This window comes from Montipora foliosa, chromosome 8, assembly GCF_036669935.1.
Source record: "Montipora foliosa isolate CH-2021 chromosome 8, ASM3666993v2, whole genome shotgun sequence".
Classification (NCBI taxonomy): domain Eukaryota; kingdom Metazoa; phylum Cnidaria; class Anthozoa; order Scleractinia; family Acroporidae; genus Montipora; species Montipora foliosa.
In genome coordinates, this window is record NC_090876.1 from 3,140,568 (window position 1) to 3,156,992 (window position 16,425).

A 16,425-nucleotide genomic window follows, 5' to 3' on the forward strand; every position below is an offset into this window, starting at 1 on the left:
CAGTTTATAGTTGAAGACTCATTCAGACAAGGCGCATATGTTTTCTGGAGAGAGCGCTTGGACGAATATTGTGACCACCGAACACTGGATGACACACTGGATGATAATTAATTACTGTTCAAAGAAGATGTGAAAAAAAAAAGAAACAAAAAAAGAAACTGGAGCATGTTACCGGCTTGTGGTCTAAATAACGGTGTACAGATTCCAGCCATTGGGCGTAAGTTTTATCAACAAATGTTCATCGATTAATTATTAACCCATTCTCTGGCAATGTGAAGAATTTGTCACAAGTACAGGGCCCGGTTGTTCGAAAGCCGATTAACTTAATCCAGGATTAGCGTAAACTTTTGTTTCATGTTGTCAACTTTTTGGTGAAAGTTTCTTTTGCTTATATTTGTTTTTCAAGATTGACTTCTTCTTTATATCTTATTAAAGTTAATTTGCCAAATATCAGCGTTCAGCAGCATTTGGGAGAAGAGAAATAAACTCCTTGGTTGATTTCAGGGATTAGCGTTAATCGGCTTTTGAACAACCGGGCCCTAGCCTCAGGTCTTTTATCTAAACAAGTAAGAGTGAATGGACTATATCCCTGTGGACCACCGCTCATTTTGTAAATTCAATTTGTTTTACAAGCAGAAAAATGTTCAGACGAGACGAAAGAGAAAAGTGATCTTCCTACTTATCTGGATAGTGTAACAAACAAGAGCCCATGCAAAGGAGCGAAAAAACTCCCATGCTAAGCCAAAAATGTCACAGCAATTTTAAAGACGGATCTATTTTTAGACCACCTATTACACAAGAACCAGAGAAAGTTCCGGTTCGGTGACGCTATGACGTCAAGTTAGTTTCTTAGGATTGGTCATCAGGCTCCTGCGGGACTCTCTTTCGTGGGAAATTCAATCCAAAAATTGAAAATGCTGTGATACATGTAGAAATATAGGGCTGTTGTTCGCCTCCAGTCATGGGCTATTGATTTAAAACAATTAATACTGTGACTCTTACAGACACCTATAAACCACCTATTTCGGGACTCCAAATGGATTCGGAGCCACCTGAAATTTTCAGGTGTCTGTGTTGTAGTTCAATTTTTTTATGGGGTTTTTTTTTTAATGAGATTTGAAACAGTTCCCATTTTGGAACCACTTTCTTGTTGTTTCCTGTGAAGAGTTTGCCATTGCTGTAAGCCCATTTCTTTTGAGTTATCATCTGATGTTCCCATTTTGTTAATTGTTTTGGCTCAGATCGATTCTTGTTTCCTGGAAGGCCATTAGTTGCTTCTCTGTTTTTTTTTTTTTCAAGAAATGTTTGGCCATGTTTTAAAAATCAATGTCTTCCATATAACAATAATATTATTTATTTGTAAGTCTTTTCAATCCCTCTATTTCTCAAAAGAAATCAATTTCATTATTTTATGATATTGCATTGGTGTGACTGCCATTTTGTCGCTGCCAGATTCACCACATGTGGTGAGAAGTGTTGTAGAGTGGGTGGGTATATTGGGTTAATTCATGGAGGGAGGCTACCTGGAAGGTAAGAGGGGTGGGGTAAGATAGAGGGGTAGGAGAAGCAGAACGGAGAAAAGGAATGTCTTGTTGTTTTTGAGACCCCCTAGAAGACCAAGCCATTGAGATCGCCTGAAACTCAAAGTAAATGGAGCAGTTTATCCTTACTCGAGGAGCAGGAATTGGGGACCGCTTTGTGATGTTAATAACCCTATGATCACAGTTTAATAGGAACACAATTTTAGCAATAATTATTGTGTAGAGAGGTCTGAAAATTTGAGGACTTCAGTGGGGTAACTTTGAACCCATGACCTCATGATCATGCCCGTGCGACCCTCTAAACCAACTGAACTTGAAGCCACTGATGTTGGGAGCTGGTAATTTGTAGGTTCAAAATTAATGTTCCTGTGATGAATGATTCAATGAATGAAATGATATGTGAAATGACTCATATATTGAATTGCATGAATTTCATAGCTGCGTTGGGATCATAGCTTCACTTGATTTCATATCAGCAGTTCAATTTATGCATTTTGTTTGTTAAGAATACTCAATATAATTTTTTGGGTCACTCTCTCTTCAGTTAAGTTTTATGTTGTAAAAGCCTTGTGTAAGTTCTTGCCAATTGTTTTTTCTTTATTTTCAGTTGGAACATTTCAGATGAGATCAGTGCCAGAAGATGATGTCATACACCGAACTATTGACCATGCATTACAGTTTGGCTACCGACTTATAGGTAAGATGACTATAATTTTGAGTATTTTAAAGAAGTGGGAGCTAGGACATCAATATGATCTATTCTGAATGTGAGTTCTTCATGGCACATGCAATCACTTCAATGTCATTATAAGACTAATAGACTTAGACGTAGACTTGACCAGCTCAAGAAAAAAAGAAGTGTGATGCAATGGTGTAGCTTTGATAATCTCAAGTTTGTTAAAATCCTCTCTAAAAATGACAAAAATAATTATTTGTTTTGCAAGGAACATGTCTGGTCCCTGACTTGTCATGATTTTACCCATGCAGAAATAACAGCCCATGCTGATTCTGACATCTGGAGCAAAATCAAAGCTTTTATTATGTTTTTAAGGCCCAATGTTATTATATTAAAGATTAAAGGTTGAGTGGCCTTGTAGAGAGATTGCAACCAACAAAACCAATAATGCCAAGGAAGACCATATGAAAGTGTTGTCTAGGTGGAGTCTGAGTGACGGTCTAGGCTTCTCACCTTTACAAAGACTGCCAACTACTGTACAAATTATTAGACCACCTACTACTGCATATCTTCCTCCAATCATCCTTGGCAATGAAAAAGAAGATAAAGATTGTGAATCTATATTAGTAAACAATTAATTGCCTTAAATTAAATTGACCCCCACACCCCACAGAATGATAGATAGGTTTGGTATTTGATATGAGATTAATTTTTTATTTGATATGCAGACACTGCTTCTGTCTATGGAAATGAAGCAGATATTGGGAGATCCCTGAAGGAGCTTTTACCTAAGTATGGGTTGTCAAGAAAAGACATTTTCATAACAAGTAAACTGTGTGAGTGAATGCATGTTTAATTATCAATAAACTGGAGTAGATTATGATTATTAAAATACATTTCATAGTAGGTGCAGTTCGTTAAGAGAGCATGAGTTTGGAGACTGGATATAAGAAAAAAGAACATATGGGTTGAGTTTTGACTACGTTGTATTATGACCTGGTTGAATATATACAGTCAGACTAATTCATTATCATAGTACTTAATAGTAATAAATAAATAAAATTTGTATCAATAATAATAATGACAATAGTAAACGTATTGGAATTATAAGATAAAATAATTTTCATATTATTATTTTTATGTGCTACAAGATAAAATGCAAAATAGTCTGACAAAAGATTAATCTTCAAGTGAACATAGCTTTCCTGACTAGTACATGGTTCTAGTTTAACTCATTCAACAATATTGTAACAATATGAAGTTGTCAAGACTTGATCATTGAATTATTTGGCTTTTGGAATGTGGTGTTTGGCATCGTTTGCCCTAAGACACTTCTAGAGAAAGGGGCTGTTTAAAGCCCCTTGTTAATACAGTTGGTTACAGGCAGGTGCAAGAGTCAGACCGGATCAACTTGGATCACTCACCTCAGATCAACGTAAAAAAAATTATAAGGCCTCGAGATTAATCTCCATAGCCCTAACCTTTAAGCTAACCTTAGTGAAATCGGCGCAAACATCGAATAGTTTTGGCTTACAAAACCGTTTTTCACCGAGATCCAAGGTGCCTGATCTGAGTTGATACGGTCCGACTTTTGTACCTGCCCTTTGGTTACTAGACTACTCAAACCAGCTGCCCTTTGCAACTTTAAATGTTGAAACTTTTGGTACATGTATTTGAATGTTTATTGTTTGTTGCTGACCTATTAGCATTATTTTATAAAATAATAATATTAGGATAGTACGTAGTCTCAGTCTCCAGCCATGGGTGTCTTGGTGTGCCTCCCCACGGCTGAAGACACCCACGCCTGGAGACTGAGCCTAGATAGTACGCGCAAACTCTCATTGGTCAATTGCTGTGTTTAGATGGGAGTATATAAACATGGCTGTGAAATTACACGAATTTTTATTTGTTATGTGTTGTCAGATGTGCATTTTGATTGGCTGGTAGGAAATATGAGCGTGTATCAAGAAAATCTGTTTCAATCAAGAATAATTAAGTTAAAAAAACCAACCTTTTCCTTTATTTGTCAAATTATTTTTGAGAAATATTTTATAAAAGTAATAGAGGACTTTTTCCGTGTTTACATCTAAACATGAGGAGGAGTTGGGAGAATTCTCAACAGTTTTGCAAACTTTCAACTGTGTCTCAGGTTTGCATAACTGTCTCAAATTCTCCCAACTTCACCTCGTCTTTAGATGAGCTTAAGTTGTAATTTGCTGTAGGCCTAACTAGTCACTTACACTGATCTGAGGGTAAATGAAGTTCATTTATTTACTGGAAGATAAGCACAATCAGTGACCCATGCCATGTATTGTCGCTTCCCAAAAATCTTAGATGCCGTTTGTTCATTCTCATTTGGATTTTTTTGTTTTATCCGTAATTAGCTCCGAGAGATCATGGTTTTGACAGTGCAGAGAAAGCATGCATGAAGTCCTTAGAATCTCTTGATTGCGAATATTTGGATTTGTATCTTATTCACTGGCCGGGTGTTCAGAAACTCAAAAGGGAGGATCCCAAGAATGCCGAACTTAGAAGAAAAAGCTGGCAGGCCTTAGAAAAGCTATATAAAGGAGGTAGTGAGAATTAAAGGGCTATTATATATAATTGTGTACAGCTGATTAACAGAGAGAAAAAAATTGTTTGGTCCTCAATTTGCCTATATTTTATGCACACTTTGTTCAATAATACCATAATGATAAGAACACCCTTTTTTTGGGATAAAACTTAAGTTACAATCCTAACATTGGTCAAGGCCCATAATATTATTATGCAAATCAAATTAATATAATGATTATTATGGCACAGTAAATATATTGCTTAAATTAGGCCATTTCCGAGTTCATGTCTGTCTCCTCTTCATAACGAGTCAGTATAAGTGTGACGTTTTTGTGATGGTAATTTTAGTTCTACTTTTAATATGATTGAAATTATTATACAAACCAGCAGTGCATTTAATGAGTAATTTTGAACATAGGTCAAGATTACTTGTTACAAACATATTCCATTGTTTATTTCCAATAGATATTCAACGGTAACTGTTTCATGTGAAAGCACTGTTATTTTATGTCTTCAACAGGTTTGTTGAGGTCCATTGGTGTGTCAAACTACACTATTGATCATCTAGACGAACTTCTTCAATTTGCGACGGTCGTGCCAGCTGTTCTACAGGTAGTGAACTTTTTTTTCTCTATTTTGTTTGGTTCAAATTTAGTGTATAATTCTAGATAAACTGACATCTGATAACAGTTACCCATTAAAGAGAGAACCTTAGATCGATGTCACCATCCCACACAGTCAAAGATGACAGTCAGTAATTTCCAGTTTTCATATCTGGAATGGTGGGAAAACATTGAAATCTCATAGTCTACAGATTGTATGGGATTTTATCTATGCATGAAAACTATTCTTAAAGTCCCTATGACGCTTATTTTTTCCCTGTTTTTTTAATTTTTTTTTTTAAATATCTATCTCTTGAACAGAAAGAAATGTGCAAAAGTGTAAGAATAGAAGTCTTGTTGATAATCTAGAGCTTTTTGTTAAGTCTTTATCTAGAAGTGTCGGAGTGATAGTTATCCTTCAGATACTGTGAATGTTCTGACGATTCAGAATGGAATTTCATTCTTGACTTCTTTGATGTCAATAGTTACCAGGACCCAATTGGCTCGGCCAAAAATCAAAGAACCTCTAAGACGCGTTTGAAGTACTACATTCCAGACACTATAAGCGTCACAGGGACTTTCAGTACTGGTAGTTTTTACACCATAGTAGTCAAGGGATGAGATTACGGGCCGATTGGTAGAAAGGAACCACTGGAAGGAAACAATGACAGAAAAAAATGCAATTGCGTGTAAATCCTTAAAATGCAAACAAATTCAATGCCCAAACCATTGTGCATGTCACATCTTTCACCCAATAGTAGTTACCATTAGTTAAATGCTGTTGCAAGTTCATCATACCTATTAAAAAAAAAATTCACTGCTTACGAGCCAGAAGGCCCATCAGGCCGGCACTTATCTCCGGTTTCCGTAGCATGAAGCGACTAGGAGTATTTATGCTCCCCCCTGATGCTAGTCCATCGCAGGGTTACCCCCAGCATTACGCCGGTACCCATTTATACATGTACACCTGGGTGGAGAGAGGCACCGTGAGAGTAAAGTGTCTTTCCCAAGAACGCAACACAATGTCCCCGGCCAGGCCCCAAACCCGGACCACTCGATCCGGAGTCGAGTGCACTAACCATGAGGCCACCGTGCCTCCCACAACCTATTGTTACTGCATAAAACAGTACAGTTTGCCTTTTGACTCTAGGTAGAATTTCACCCAAAGCTTTACCAAAAAAAATTGTATGAATACTGCAAAAGTAAAGGGATCTGGCTCCAGGCTTACACCTCTCTGGGCCAAGGAAGGGTATGTTAAACCTAAAAGTCTTTCATCCTTAGTACTGTATAAGCTGTTATGCTTTGTTCAGTATGGTCAATAAAATAATTATAAATTAGAATAATTATTATCCGACGTACCGCGAAAACGGTAAAAACTGAAAGCAGTTTTCTGAACAATGGCAGAAAGCGAGGAAAGTTTGTCTTTGGTTGACAAATGTCTGTGAAGTGCGGTTTAGAGGTGATCGAATTGGAGAAATGATCGAACTAACTAGACAATTGAAGCAATTGTCTCTTTATAGAAACCTGAAGAATTCAGGTGACTTTAACAGCCCAGGATTCGAACCCATGACCTCTGTGATGCCACTGCAGTGCTCAATATCAACTGAGCTATGAAGCCACTCAGTCGATAGTCGGTCAATTTGTTGGCCTGAATATTTGTGAAATGTCGGATACTTGTCCTTTTGCTGTTGTCAATTAAGTTAAATCAGGCTTAATTAATAGTAGCTTTGGCTAATAAACTGGAAAAAGCAACCTGTAAATGATCATTCAACAAAAATGAAGCTACATTATTTAATTGTCTTATTATTGTAGGATTCCTGCAGCCCTGCTTAGCTTCGTGAAAATTCCTGCAAGCACGTGGATTCCTGCAAATTCCTTCAAGCGCCATAATCGGTCATTATTCGTTCTCAATTTACCAGTGATTTTGTATAGCCACTCAAGTTTATTTATTTATTTGAAAGTGAAAGAATGGGTTCCATTAATTAAAGGCTGGGTGATCTCTTCAAAGAAATGCTGAAGAAATAATTATTATAGGGGACACATCCAAAATCCATTAACTTACAAAGAGAAAGCTTTAATTATAATAATTGAAAAGATTTGGGTCAATAATACTGAATCGATGCAATGCTGACTTCCAAAAGCCCCTGGTGCCTTGCTAATTCTGATTTTAAATTAAATTTTGGGGAGCTTTTTGTTGAGTCTGTCACAATGTATTGAAAATATTTAAAATGCTTGAAATGTTGGACTGCTGTCATAACTTTTAGGGAGGATCTTCATTCTGGGAATAATGATTGGCACATATTTGCCTCTCGCCTGTTTGCCTTCATGCCATCTGTTGTGACAGCTTAATACTTGATAAAAATAAAAGTGACTGCTGACAGCCTCTTTGGCTTTATATAATAACCCAAGTTATTCACGGATTTTGATTGGTTCTTGCCTATGATCTATTAGAGGACAGACGCACGATTGACGTCACCATCAGCTTTTATGCGAATAAAGTTTAATTCTTTATTATATGCAACAAATAGATTCCATGTTGCCGTGCGTCTGTTCAGTAATAGATCACAGAAGACGTCAAAAATTATGTGGTAGGAACATCAGTGACACACTCGGCTATCGCCTCGTGTGCCACTTTTTTGTTCTTACCACATTTTGATGTCATCTGGGATCTATTACTGAACAGACGCACGGCAACATGGAATCTATTTGTTAAATGTTAATTAAGCCATGCGGTTCAGTCATACACGCGAGCCAACCATCCAGTAATAATTACTGACGAATAATGGGAATGATTAGAATTCTGTCCTCTGCTGTTTCTGGCTTGCAATAATTGAAGACAAAGGCTGTCTAATGATACTTTTGTATTTGAACATAATTTAATTAACCCATTCACATCAAAAGTGCCCCAATTGGCAAGTAAAAATGTCTGGCGTAAGCCAGAGTAAAATCTTCAAGTGGTGAAGGTTTAAACAAAGCAACACTGCACCTAATTCCAAGTCCAACAGCTAAAAATACCTAGCTTCAGCCATCAATAGTATTTTGCATGATCCTTTCATTTGACAAGTAATAATATTGACATTCATTTGAATCATAGTTTTAACTATTAAAATTATGAGAATAATAATAATATTATTATTATTGATATTATAATATTATTGAACTAAAGCTGTTAGATGAGGAAGCTGTCAGAAGCATAGCTGCACAATATAACAAGTCAACAGCTCAAGTACTACTGAAATGGGCTCTTCAACATGGCGTGGGTGAGTATAGTAGATATAAGGTCAAACTGTAAATGGGTTTCTTTTTAAGGATGGGGTCTCTTTTCTTAAACAATAATATTACTGGTTCTTTAATGTGATAAACATGGAAAACTAAAGCCACCTTCTGTCTTACTAAACAAAGAACTCTGTAGGCAATATTGTTTGCTTCCTTTTCTATCAGCCTTGACCATAACTTGTTCCATCTGCCACCTACAAACTTGGGCACTCCACAGCGTATATATGCCACACTCCATTTCCACAAGGAAAGTTTGAAATGCTCATTTGTTCTGCCAACTGTGTATTGGTCATGTAAATTGATCAGTTTTGGAATAGGTTAACACTGATAAAATTTGTCGATTTTAATAGTAAGTGTTAGTTATGCATTTCAAGATGGTAAAGTAGTTTTAGAGGTTCATATGCATTTGATCTTTTTCATAAAATGGATATTATCCATTTTTATCAATTTGTTCCTATATTGATTTCACTATAGGCACTCTCACGGTGCCTCTCTCCACCCAGGTGTATAATATACCAGCGAAGTTAATGCTGGGAATAACCCTGTGATGGACTAGCATCCCATCCAGGGGGGAGTAGAAATACTCCTGAAGTCGCTTCATGCTACAGAAATCGGGAAAAGCTCTAGCCTAATGGGCCACTTGGCTCATACACAGACTTTAACCCATTAAGTTGTACAATTCAGTCTCTTACCTGCCAGGAAGCTCTCCTCTACTTCCAAGGCAGCTGTAACTGGTATAATCACATTGTAATAAGCCCGGTCTTGGTCTATTCCGACCCTGTCCCTTGCCCTTGGTGGGTTACTACTAGATGATTATTGCCTTTAGTAGATGATGGGAAGACCCTTAAAAGGCATGTGAAAGAATACTGCCTCATTTGAGCAATGTCATTCAACAGGTATCATTCCAAAGTCTGTTAGAGCTCAGCACATTCAAGACAACATCAGTGTTACAGAATTTGAACTCTCTGTAGATGACATGGAGACGTTGGACAAAATGAACACAGACACCCATTTTTGCTGGGATCCAACAGGGGTGAAGTGAAATAAAAAATCCAAAAAAAAGGATAATGAGTACTGCTGAGTGTTTTAAACCAAGGATAAGAAGACGAACACACATTCCCTTCCCCCTTAGACTTGCAGTAATTTTATTTTAGATTTAAATCACCCCCCTATACACCTGGGGTTCCCTGATAGTTCTGAATAGAGGATTCTGATAAAAGGCAGGGGTGAAAAGGGTATAGCAAACTTTCCAGGAGACATATTTGTGATGCAGTTTTCATCTAGTGCTTTTACTTTGAAAACTAAAAACATTTACCGGTAACTATAATTTTCAATTTACAAAAATGTCTTTTGTGTTTTTTAAAAGGCGTCTATATAGAACTTCTGATTGTTACACAATCTGGTCTTATTTCCTTAACAAAGAGGACTTCCTTTACAATATAATTTAACTGGGGCTAAAAATAATATTGTTTTATTTTTAACTTTAAAAAATATATCTTTTAATTATTTCAAATCAGTTCTGAAAAGGAAAAAATGCAATTTCAGGCAAAGAAAAGACCTGATACTTAATTCAATTAAAATTTTCTTGGTTTGTCTAATGCATAGGATTTGTGCTTCTTTTGTAAAAGCATTTATGCCAAGCCATAGAAAATACAGTCAACCAGAATGCAGGAAAGCTGTTGTATATAATTTGAATCGTCAGCATTCCACCGAATCTTCCCATTGATTAGTGCAATTAAACGGTATCCTACCCAACTTTCTCATCGTGCCTTGCTGGCCACTGTATAATTGCCTAAAGGCTTTTGTGCATACCAAGAAAATTCAAGTGAATCATGGGATATTCCACCGTATGTATACCACTTGAAAGTGTTACATGACCAGTATTTACAGGTAATTTCTCACAATGTTCAGGCCTCATTTAGTTATATTATTTTACTTATTGTGTACTTCTATAATATTATTATGTGCGATATGGATTTATTTTCTTGATTTTTTTTTTTACAAAACAAAAAGTTGACCTTGTTATTCCATGTTCAACTTGACATTGGTACTACATGTACGTGGGTATCAATACATGTATGCTTGGTTTGGAACAACCCCCACAGACTGTTGGTGAGTACTTGATTCTGAGCTTCCAGAGCTCTGAATGGATAAGCAGGATGAACAAATTGATTGACAGCCTGACTGCATAGCGTCCATGTGCTTCTCTATCGATGCAATGATTTCACCTCCCCAACTGAGAAGGTCAGGTCTCTTGGATACACCTTGGACCACCTATGCCATGATGTTACAAATTAGACAATGAATACAATGACCCAATTTCAAGTCAACTTAGTTACCATGCGGAAAAACAACTAAACCCTTTGACAAAAGGATTTAAAATGATTGGTGCAATATGAGGGATGGTGTTGTACATAATTATTATATTCATCACATTCACACATGCAAAACCTAGAGGTTTTAGACATTTTTATTTTTAGTGCAAAAAAAAAAAAGGAACATGTTTCCCTAATTAAGGGAAATCTGTTTCAAAATACTTTAATACTTTAATAATCTGTAAGTGTCAATCTTTGCCAATCTTAGGAGGGAATTAGGATTAAAGGGAACAAAGCTATTGAGTGGACAGTGTTGTTAACCCTTTGAACACTCAACCAGGCCCAATTGATGAGTAAAATTGTTGTGTTAGGAAGAGAAAAATAATACATGTAATATTGCAAAGAGTGACCATTAGATGGGAAGGGATAACAAAACACTCAGTTCTTTTCTTTTCTTCATAAAATAGCCAAGTCAATAAAGAAAGTTCTTTGACTTTTTGAAGAGGATAGAGAATATAAAGGAGAATACTTGAATCACCTGAAGTAAATGGCAGACTGACTTATAAAGGGCTGATGACCTGGAGAAGGTTAAGAAAATAATAATCTGATTCAGTATCCAATTCTTCAAACTGTCCGTTTGAGGCTAATAACAAGATGACCCAAGAAATAAACAATCTTAAGTACTTCTCTTCGACTTGTTTGGAGTCGGATGGAGTGTACATTGCTGCAACAAGTTCATCAACCCTAAAATATTATTAAATATTATTAATATTATTGCCACTTACTGACATGGTAATCCTTTACTGCATTTCTTTAAAAGGCTGACCAAATAATATTAAAAGATGTGCGACACCTCGTTTTGTTCAAAATTGCTATTGAAATAATTACCGATTTTAAAAAGTACTCCCAAGGCACTTGTTGGAATAACTTGGGAGGCTTTCGTATTTTTTTTTTACCTTGGCTGGATGTGCTTTGCAGCAGCCACAATATTGTCCATGTCCCTTGGGGAATTGATGATGCATGCATTCTCCTTGGTGTAGGCAACAAGACTTCCTGTCAGCATATGACATGCCTTTAAAAACTCAATGCAGTGTGATATCAAGCTCCTGCAAAATTCAAGCCAATTCAGTCATCTTGATATTAGGACAATCAAAGTGACATTTCATCATTCCAAGCAGAGGGTTTGGATTCAGAACAAGTATCTTAAACATTGCATCTTGTCATCTCATCATTTTGCAGCAAAAGTAGTGAAGTACTGAGCTTCACATGATGATACCAAAGAAAAAAAGGGGAGGGTAATTTTAAAACATGACAAAGTTACTTTGCAGAACAAATTAATTTTCATGCTACACACAGGTTACATAGGCACAGAGACCAAAACATCATGCAACAAAACTGTAGGCCTGTGGAAATAGCATAAAAAAGGACAAAATACCCTTCTGCAGATGCATGAAAGCACACATGAAATTAAAATATTTGGCAGGAGTTGAAATGAATTTATTGTGACTTACTCAGCATCACCATTCCAGTCAGGGTCCAGAAACATATCAGGCTAATAAAATACAAAAAAATCAAAATTAATACTGTTGACTCATCCTAATAATGCTGGCTTTATTTATTTAAAACTAGGAAAATTCAAATAGAATAAGGACACTCCGCACCAGACATTTTCTGAGAGTTTCAAGGTCAGTGGTTTGCCATAAGAGGTGCAGTTGGTTTTGAACTTCCTGCAAGTCATTTCTGTTCTCAACCAAGTGAAAGGAATTCAGCCACCATGTTTGTTTTTCAAAAATTCATTAAGCCTTTGACTCCAAAGCAAGCCTGAACCGGCCACACTTTGTATTTTACTCTAACGCCAGACGATTTTGCTCGTCCATGGATGGGGAACCCCTGGGGGTGAATGGGTTAAAGTTGTACATTTTGTTTTGAAATTTTAACCCTCTTTTTCACTGATTCTTGAAATATCTCTGGGGATAGCATTGTCAACAATGAAGCAGTTCTTGTCTTCCTTATCGATGATTACAATGTTAGACCTTCTAGCTTCGATAACATAGTCACATTATAGTTATTATTATTATTATTATTATTATTATTATTATTATTATTATTCACCAGATTATCTTCTGGTGAAAATCCAGCCAGGCCTGATTCATTGTGGGATAAATTCCATGACGCTTTGACAAGTTCTGTATCTTGCTTTCTAAAAATGAATATAAGAAAAATATTAATTCTTTCTAAGGTAATTTGCGGAACTCTGGCAAAACTCAAAAGTGGTACATATGTCGATGTTTTTTTATTTTGTAAATTTATAAAAAAATGGCAACATCTCCACCTTGGTAAGAAATAAATAGGCCCTTTTCATGACCTAGTCAATCATAAAAAATGGTCTTGGTACAAAATAGATGCAAGAGATAGAAAAAACGTGATGAAATCAGTAAGAAGGTCAATTTTGAGGCCACTGACATTTTTGTGTGAGTTTTTACGGTGATTTTAACGCTTAAAAAATTTACAGAGATTTATACGGAAAACAGCTGCTAGATGGCAAGCTTTGCTATCCAGCTCTCACACAAGTGTCAGTGGCCTCAAAATTTGGCATTGTTACTTATTTCATCACGATCATTAAGATGTTTCTGCAGCGTCTGTTAACTACCACCTCCCCTCAAAAAAATAAATCAGTCACGCTATGACTTACGTCGTCTACAGCTATAAATTTGGTATTAGTGGCTCTGCATCATTTTCGCCTAGGATATGTGTCGAAAGCTGTCACCTTTTACGCTTCCGATCTAAATTGGCTGTTCAAATGGTCTCCGCATTGACAAATAGTATAAAACAATGAAAATAAATCATGATATCGTGCATACTGGTACTGTCGTCTCCTGGCTTGTCCGGACGTCAAGCGCAATTTACCACACTTGTGTTTCGCACAAAAGATTAAGAACAAAGTTAGGAGTGAAGCTATCACAAGGGTCCCTAGTAAACCGAGGGCAATAACGAGTTGTGCCATTGCTATTAAATTAAACTGTCTCCAAATTCACGAAACAAGAAAACAAATATCGCACAACTGACACTGTAGTACATGTACTTAAGGCCTTTTCCTAACACGGAAACTATTCGGAATTAGAAAATTTTCAGCTCCGACTATTGCATTTCTAGCTTTTTGATTGGCTAAAAAACTCCGACTATTTAGGAGCCAATAGTCGAAGTTTTACGTCATATGGAAAATAGTGCGCCAAGATACTCTTTCCGGACGCTTTGTAAAATTGTGGAAATAAAAATCGGCGGCAAAACCCGGTTTGAGAATTTACTAAAACAATTATTCCATTCGCCCTTGTTGGATATGAAGTGATTATAACCAACTCGCGCTACGCGCTCGTTGGTTATTTTATCACTTCATGCCCTCTTCCCGTGAGTGACATAAAGGGATAATAGGGAGAGGGCATAATCTTCGCCTGATCGCAGGTTAATCCAACTCGGGCTCAATCTCGGGCTCATGGAATAATTGTTATTTTCCGTTCTCCGGTTTATGATTGGACAAGTGTCTTCGGAACTATTCGGGAGATTTTTAGGGGATTTACCACAACAATTACTGGGTGGCGGAGGGGAAAGAAATACTTCTGGCTTAAAATAAACTCTTTGAAAGCTGAATTACATGCAAAAATACGTTTTTTCATCTCATTTTAACACATAGAAGTAAAAGATATCCGCCATTTTTGGTAAGTGCGCAGCGCTCCAGACGAGATGTACTGTTGAAAAGTTTGATAATTAGCCCTCCCCACAAGGGAAAAAAATGTACTTGTCAGTTGGACGCGAAGTACTCACCCCAACAGCTGGCCGCAAGCAGTCTGTCTTTTTTCGGCGATTTTCGTCGTGCGAGTAAAAAGTAAATTGCATTTAAGTTCTCGGCAGAGAAGAACAGTTCTCGGCAATGGCTCCTATTCATGATCGCGAATCAATGGGTTCGCCTTTCGTGTTTATTGTGTCGGTTGCTTCCATTCAAGTCCTAGGAATTTTGGCGATGGTTTTGACAGGCGTTTGGATGGGAAAGTATCTGGGCGGGTTTGCATGGGATGGCTCAGACAAGGAATTCAACTACCATCCCTTGTGTATGGTTATCAGTATGGTCTTTTTGTACAGTGAAGGTAAGATTCATTAATTCAAAAAGCATCTTCTTTAATTTGATCAAGTAAGTTATGCAACACCACCTGCAAAGAAATTTGATTTTTGTTTTTTTTGGATTGTTCATTTTCACAACTCAACTACCATCCATTGTTTATGGTTATCAGTATGGTCTTTTTGTACAGTGAAGGTAAGATTCATTAATTCAAAAAGCATCTTCTTTAATTTGATCAAGTAAGTTATGCAACACCACCTGCAAAGAAATTTGATTTTTGTTCTTTTTGGATTGTTCATTTTCACAACTCAACTACCATCCATTGTTTATGGTTATCAGTATGGTCTTTTGTACAGTGAAGGTAAGATTCATTAATTCAAAAAGCATCTTTCTAGATCAATGAAGATTTATGCAAAGTGGCCATAAAACACTGAGGGGATCTGTAACCGTTTCCAACACAAGGGAGGTTGGGCTGAAGAACTTTGAGGATGATCATAAATGAAGAATGTGTTTTTCTTGTGTGTGTAGTGTTCATAACTTTATCATGGAGAAAAGAAGGATGGTCTGGTGGGTTGTTGTTGGGGTAACCCATGGATCTGTATCATTGGGTCGTCTGCGAACATGGGGGTCAGCATTTTCAACTCTCCCCATTGTGTGCAGTGTCAGCATGTGGGGGTGTCTAGAAAATGAAGACCCTAGAAAACGAAGGCCAAAGACAAAGGAGCTCCTTTGCCAAAGACCAAAGTCCTAGAAAACAAAGACCCCCCTTAAAATCACTTGGAAACGGCTCAATAACTACTTTTAGACATAGAGGAGTATAAGAAACAACACGATTTTCAATTACCAGCATTTCGACCTGGGTCCTTATTTCCAGACCTAAGCCCAGTTAAAAACCCCCCCAAAAAAAAGACATTGAGAAGCCTGCTAGTCATCTGTAAACTTTGCACACTTTTTTTCATCTCCCCGACCCGTTAAAAGAAGCAACCCATCTATGTCACCAAAGTGGCCACATCCTTCAGGATTTAATTAATAATATCGGGCACCAAAACTGGTATCAGGCTGGTGGGTTAGCCTAACCAATGTTTAGTCATAAACTAAATCAAATATTGTTTTCAATAATATAACTATTACTCTACAGCAAAAACTGCTTTAGGATTTTATGTGTTTGTTACGCTATGCCCCTTTCTAGATAAACAAAAGAGAGCAAGTCTACCTGTATTAGGGAGCAGTAAATTATTTGTCACATGCAGTGGTGTATATTCTTTATATTAGGGAGTCAGTTGAACTCATTCCCAGGGTGTCTCTAATTATTCTGATTTCTCTCCCATGCTAAGAGGTAAATTTGATT

At 36.9% G+C, this 16,425-nt stretch overlaps 3 protein-coding genes across 4 annotated transcripts in view; 2 read left to right on the forward strand and 1 right to left on the reverse strand.

Annotated features, from left to right (window-relative positions):
- Window positions 1-6: 6 nt before the first annotated feature.
- On the forward strand, window positions 7-10,650 carry LOC137968931 (glyoxal reductase-like). 2 transcript variants are annotated; one of them, XM_068815397.1, is made up of 8 exons: window positions 7-217; window positions 2,149-2,238; window positions 2,946-3,053; window positions 4,602-4,790; window positions 5,294-5,385; window positions 6,526-6,624; window positions 8,542-8,635; window positions 9,548-10,650. In XM_068815397.1, the coding sequence occupies exons 1-8, from the start codon at window positions 166-168 to the stop codon at window positions 9,691-9,693; spliced, it is 870 nt and encodes a 289-aa protein (XP_068671498.1). In that variant the 5' UTR covers window positions 7-165; the 3' UTR covers window positions 9,694-10,650. The 2 variants fall into 2 exon arrangements, with proteins under 2 accessions (XP_068671498.1, XP_068671499.1); XM_068815398.1 differs by lacking the exon at window positions 6,526-6,624 and having other exon boundaries at window positions 19-217.
- Window positions 9,911-14,086, reverse strand: LOC137968932 (transmembrane protein 98-like). The gene is made up of 7 exons (XM_068815399.1): window positions 13,828-14,086; window positions 13,079-13,166; window positions 12,478-12,518; window positions 11,923-12,072; window positions 11,651-11,710; window positions 11,505-11,544; window positions 9,911-10,925 (listed from the first exon to the last, which is right to left on the reverse strand). The coding sequence occupies exons 1-7, from the start codon at window positions 13,968-13,970 to the stop codon at window positions 10,719-10,721; spliced, it is 729 nt and encodes a 242-aa protein (XP_068671500.1). The 5' UTR covers window positions 13,971-14,086; the 3' UTR covers window positions 9,911-10,718.
- Window positions 14,087-14,746: 660 nt separating this feature from the next.
- LOC138012799 (transmembrane ascorbate-dependent reductase CYB561-like) overlaps window positions 14,747-16,425 on the forward strand; it is a 5,878-nt gene continuing 4,199 nt past the window's right edge. The window contains exon 1 of the mRNA XM_068859688.1: window positions 14,747-15,105. Within this exon, the coding sequence (XP_068715789.1) occupies window positions 14,892-15,105 (214 nt within the window). The 5' untranslated portion in view covers window positions 14,747-14,891. The remainder of the gene's footprint in view (window positions 15,106-16,425) is intronic.

Excerpts from the sequence above, each read along its gene's own strand:
- LOC137968931 (XM_068815397.1), top strand. The coding sequence starts at position 166 with ATGTTACCGGCTTGTGGTCTAAATAACGGTGTACAGATTCCAGCCATT. Across the intron at positions 3,054-4,601 it reads TTTCATAACAAGTAAACTGT|CTCCGAGAGATCATGGTTTT; the intron begins GTGAGTGAATGC and ends ATCCGTAATTAG. Across the intron at positions 8,636-9,547 it reads GGCTCTTCAACATGGCGTGG|GTATCATTCCAAAGTCTGTT; the intron begins GTGAGTATAGTA and ends GTCATTCAACAG.
- LOC137968932 (XM_068815399.1), bottom strand. The coding sequence starts at position 13,970 with ATGGCACAACTCGTTATTGCCCTCGGTTTACTAGGGACCCTTGTGATA. Across the intron at positions 11,711-11,922 it reads GCAAAGCACATCCAGCCAAG|GGTTGATGAACTTGTTGCAG; the intron begins GTAAAAAAAAAA and ends ATAATATTTTAG. Across the intron at positions 11,545-11,650 it reads TCCAAACAAGTCGAAGAGAA|GTCATCAGCCCTTTATAAGT; the intron begins GTACTTAAGATT and ends AACCTTCTCCAG.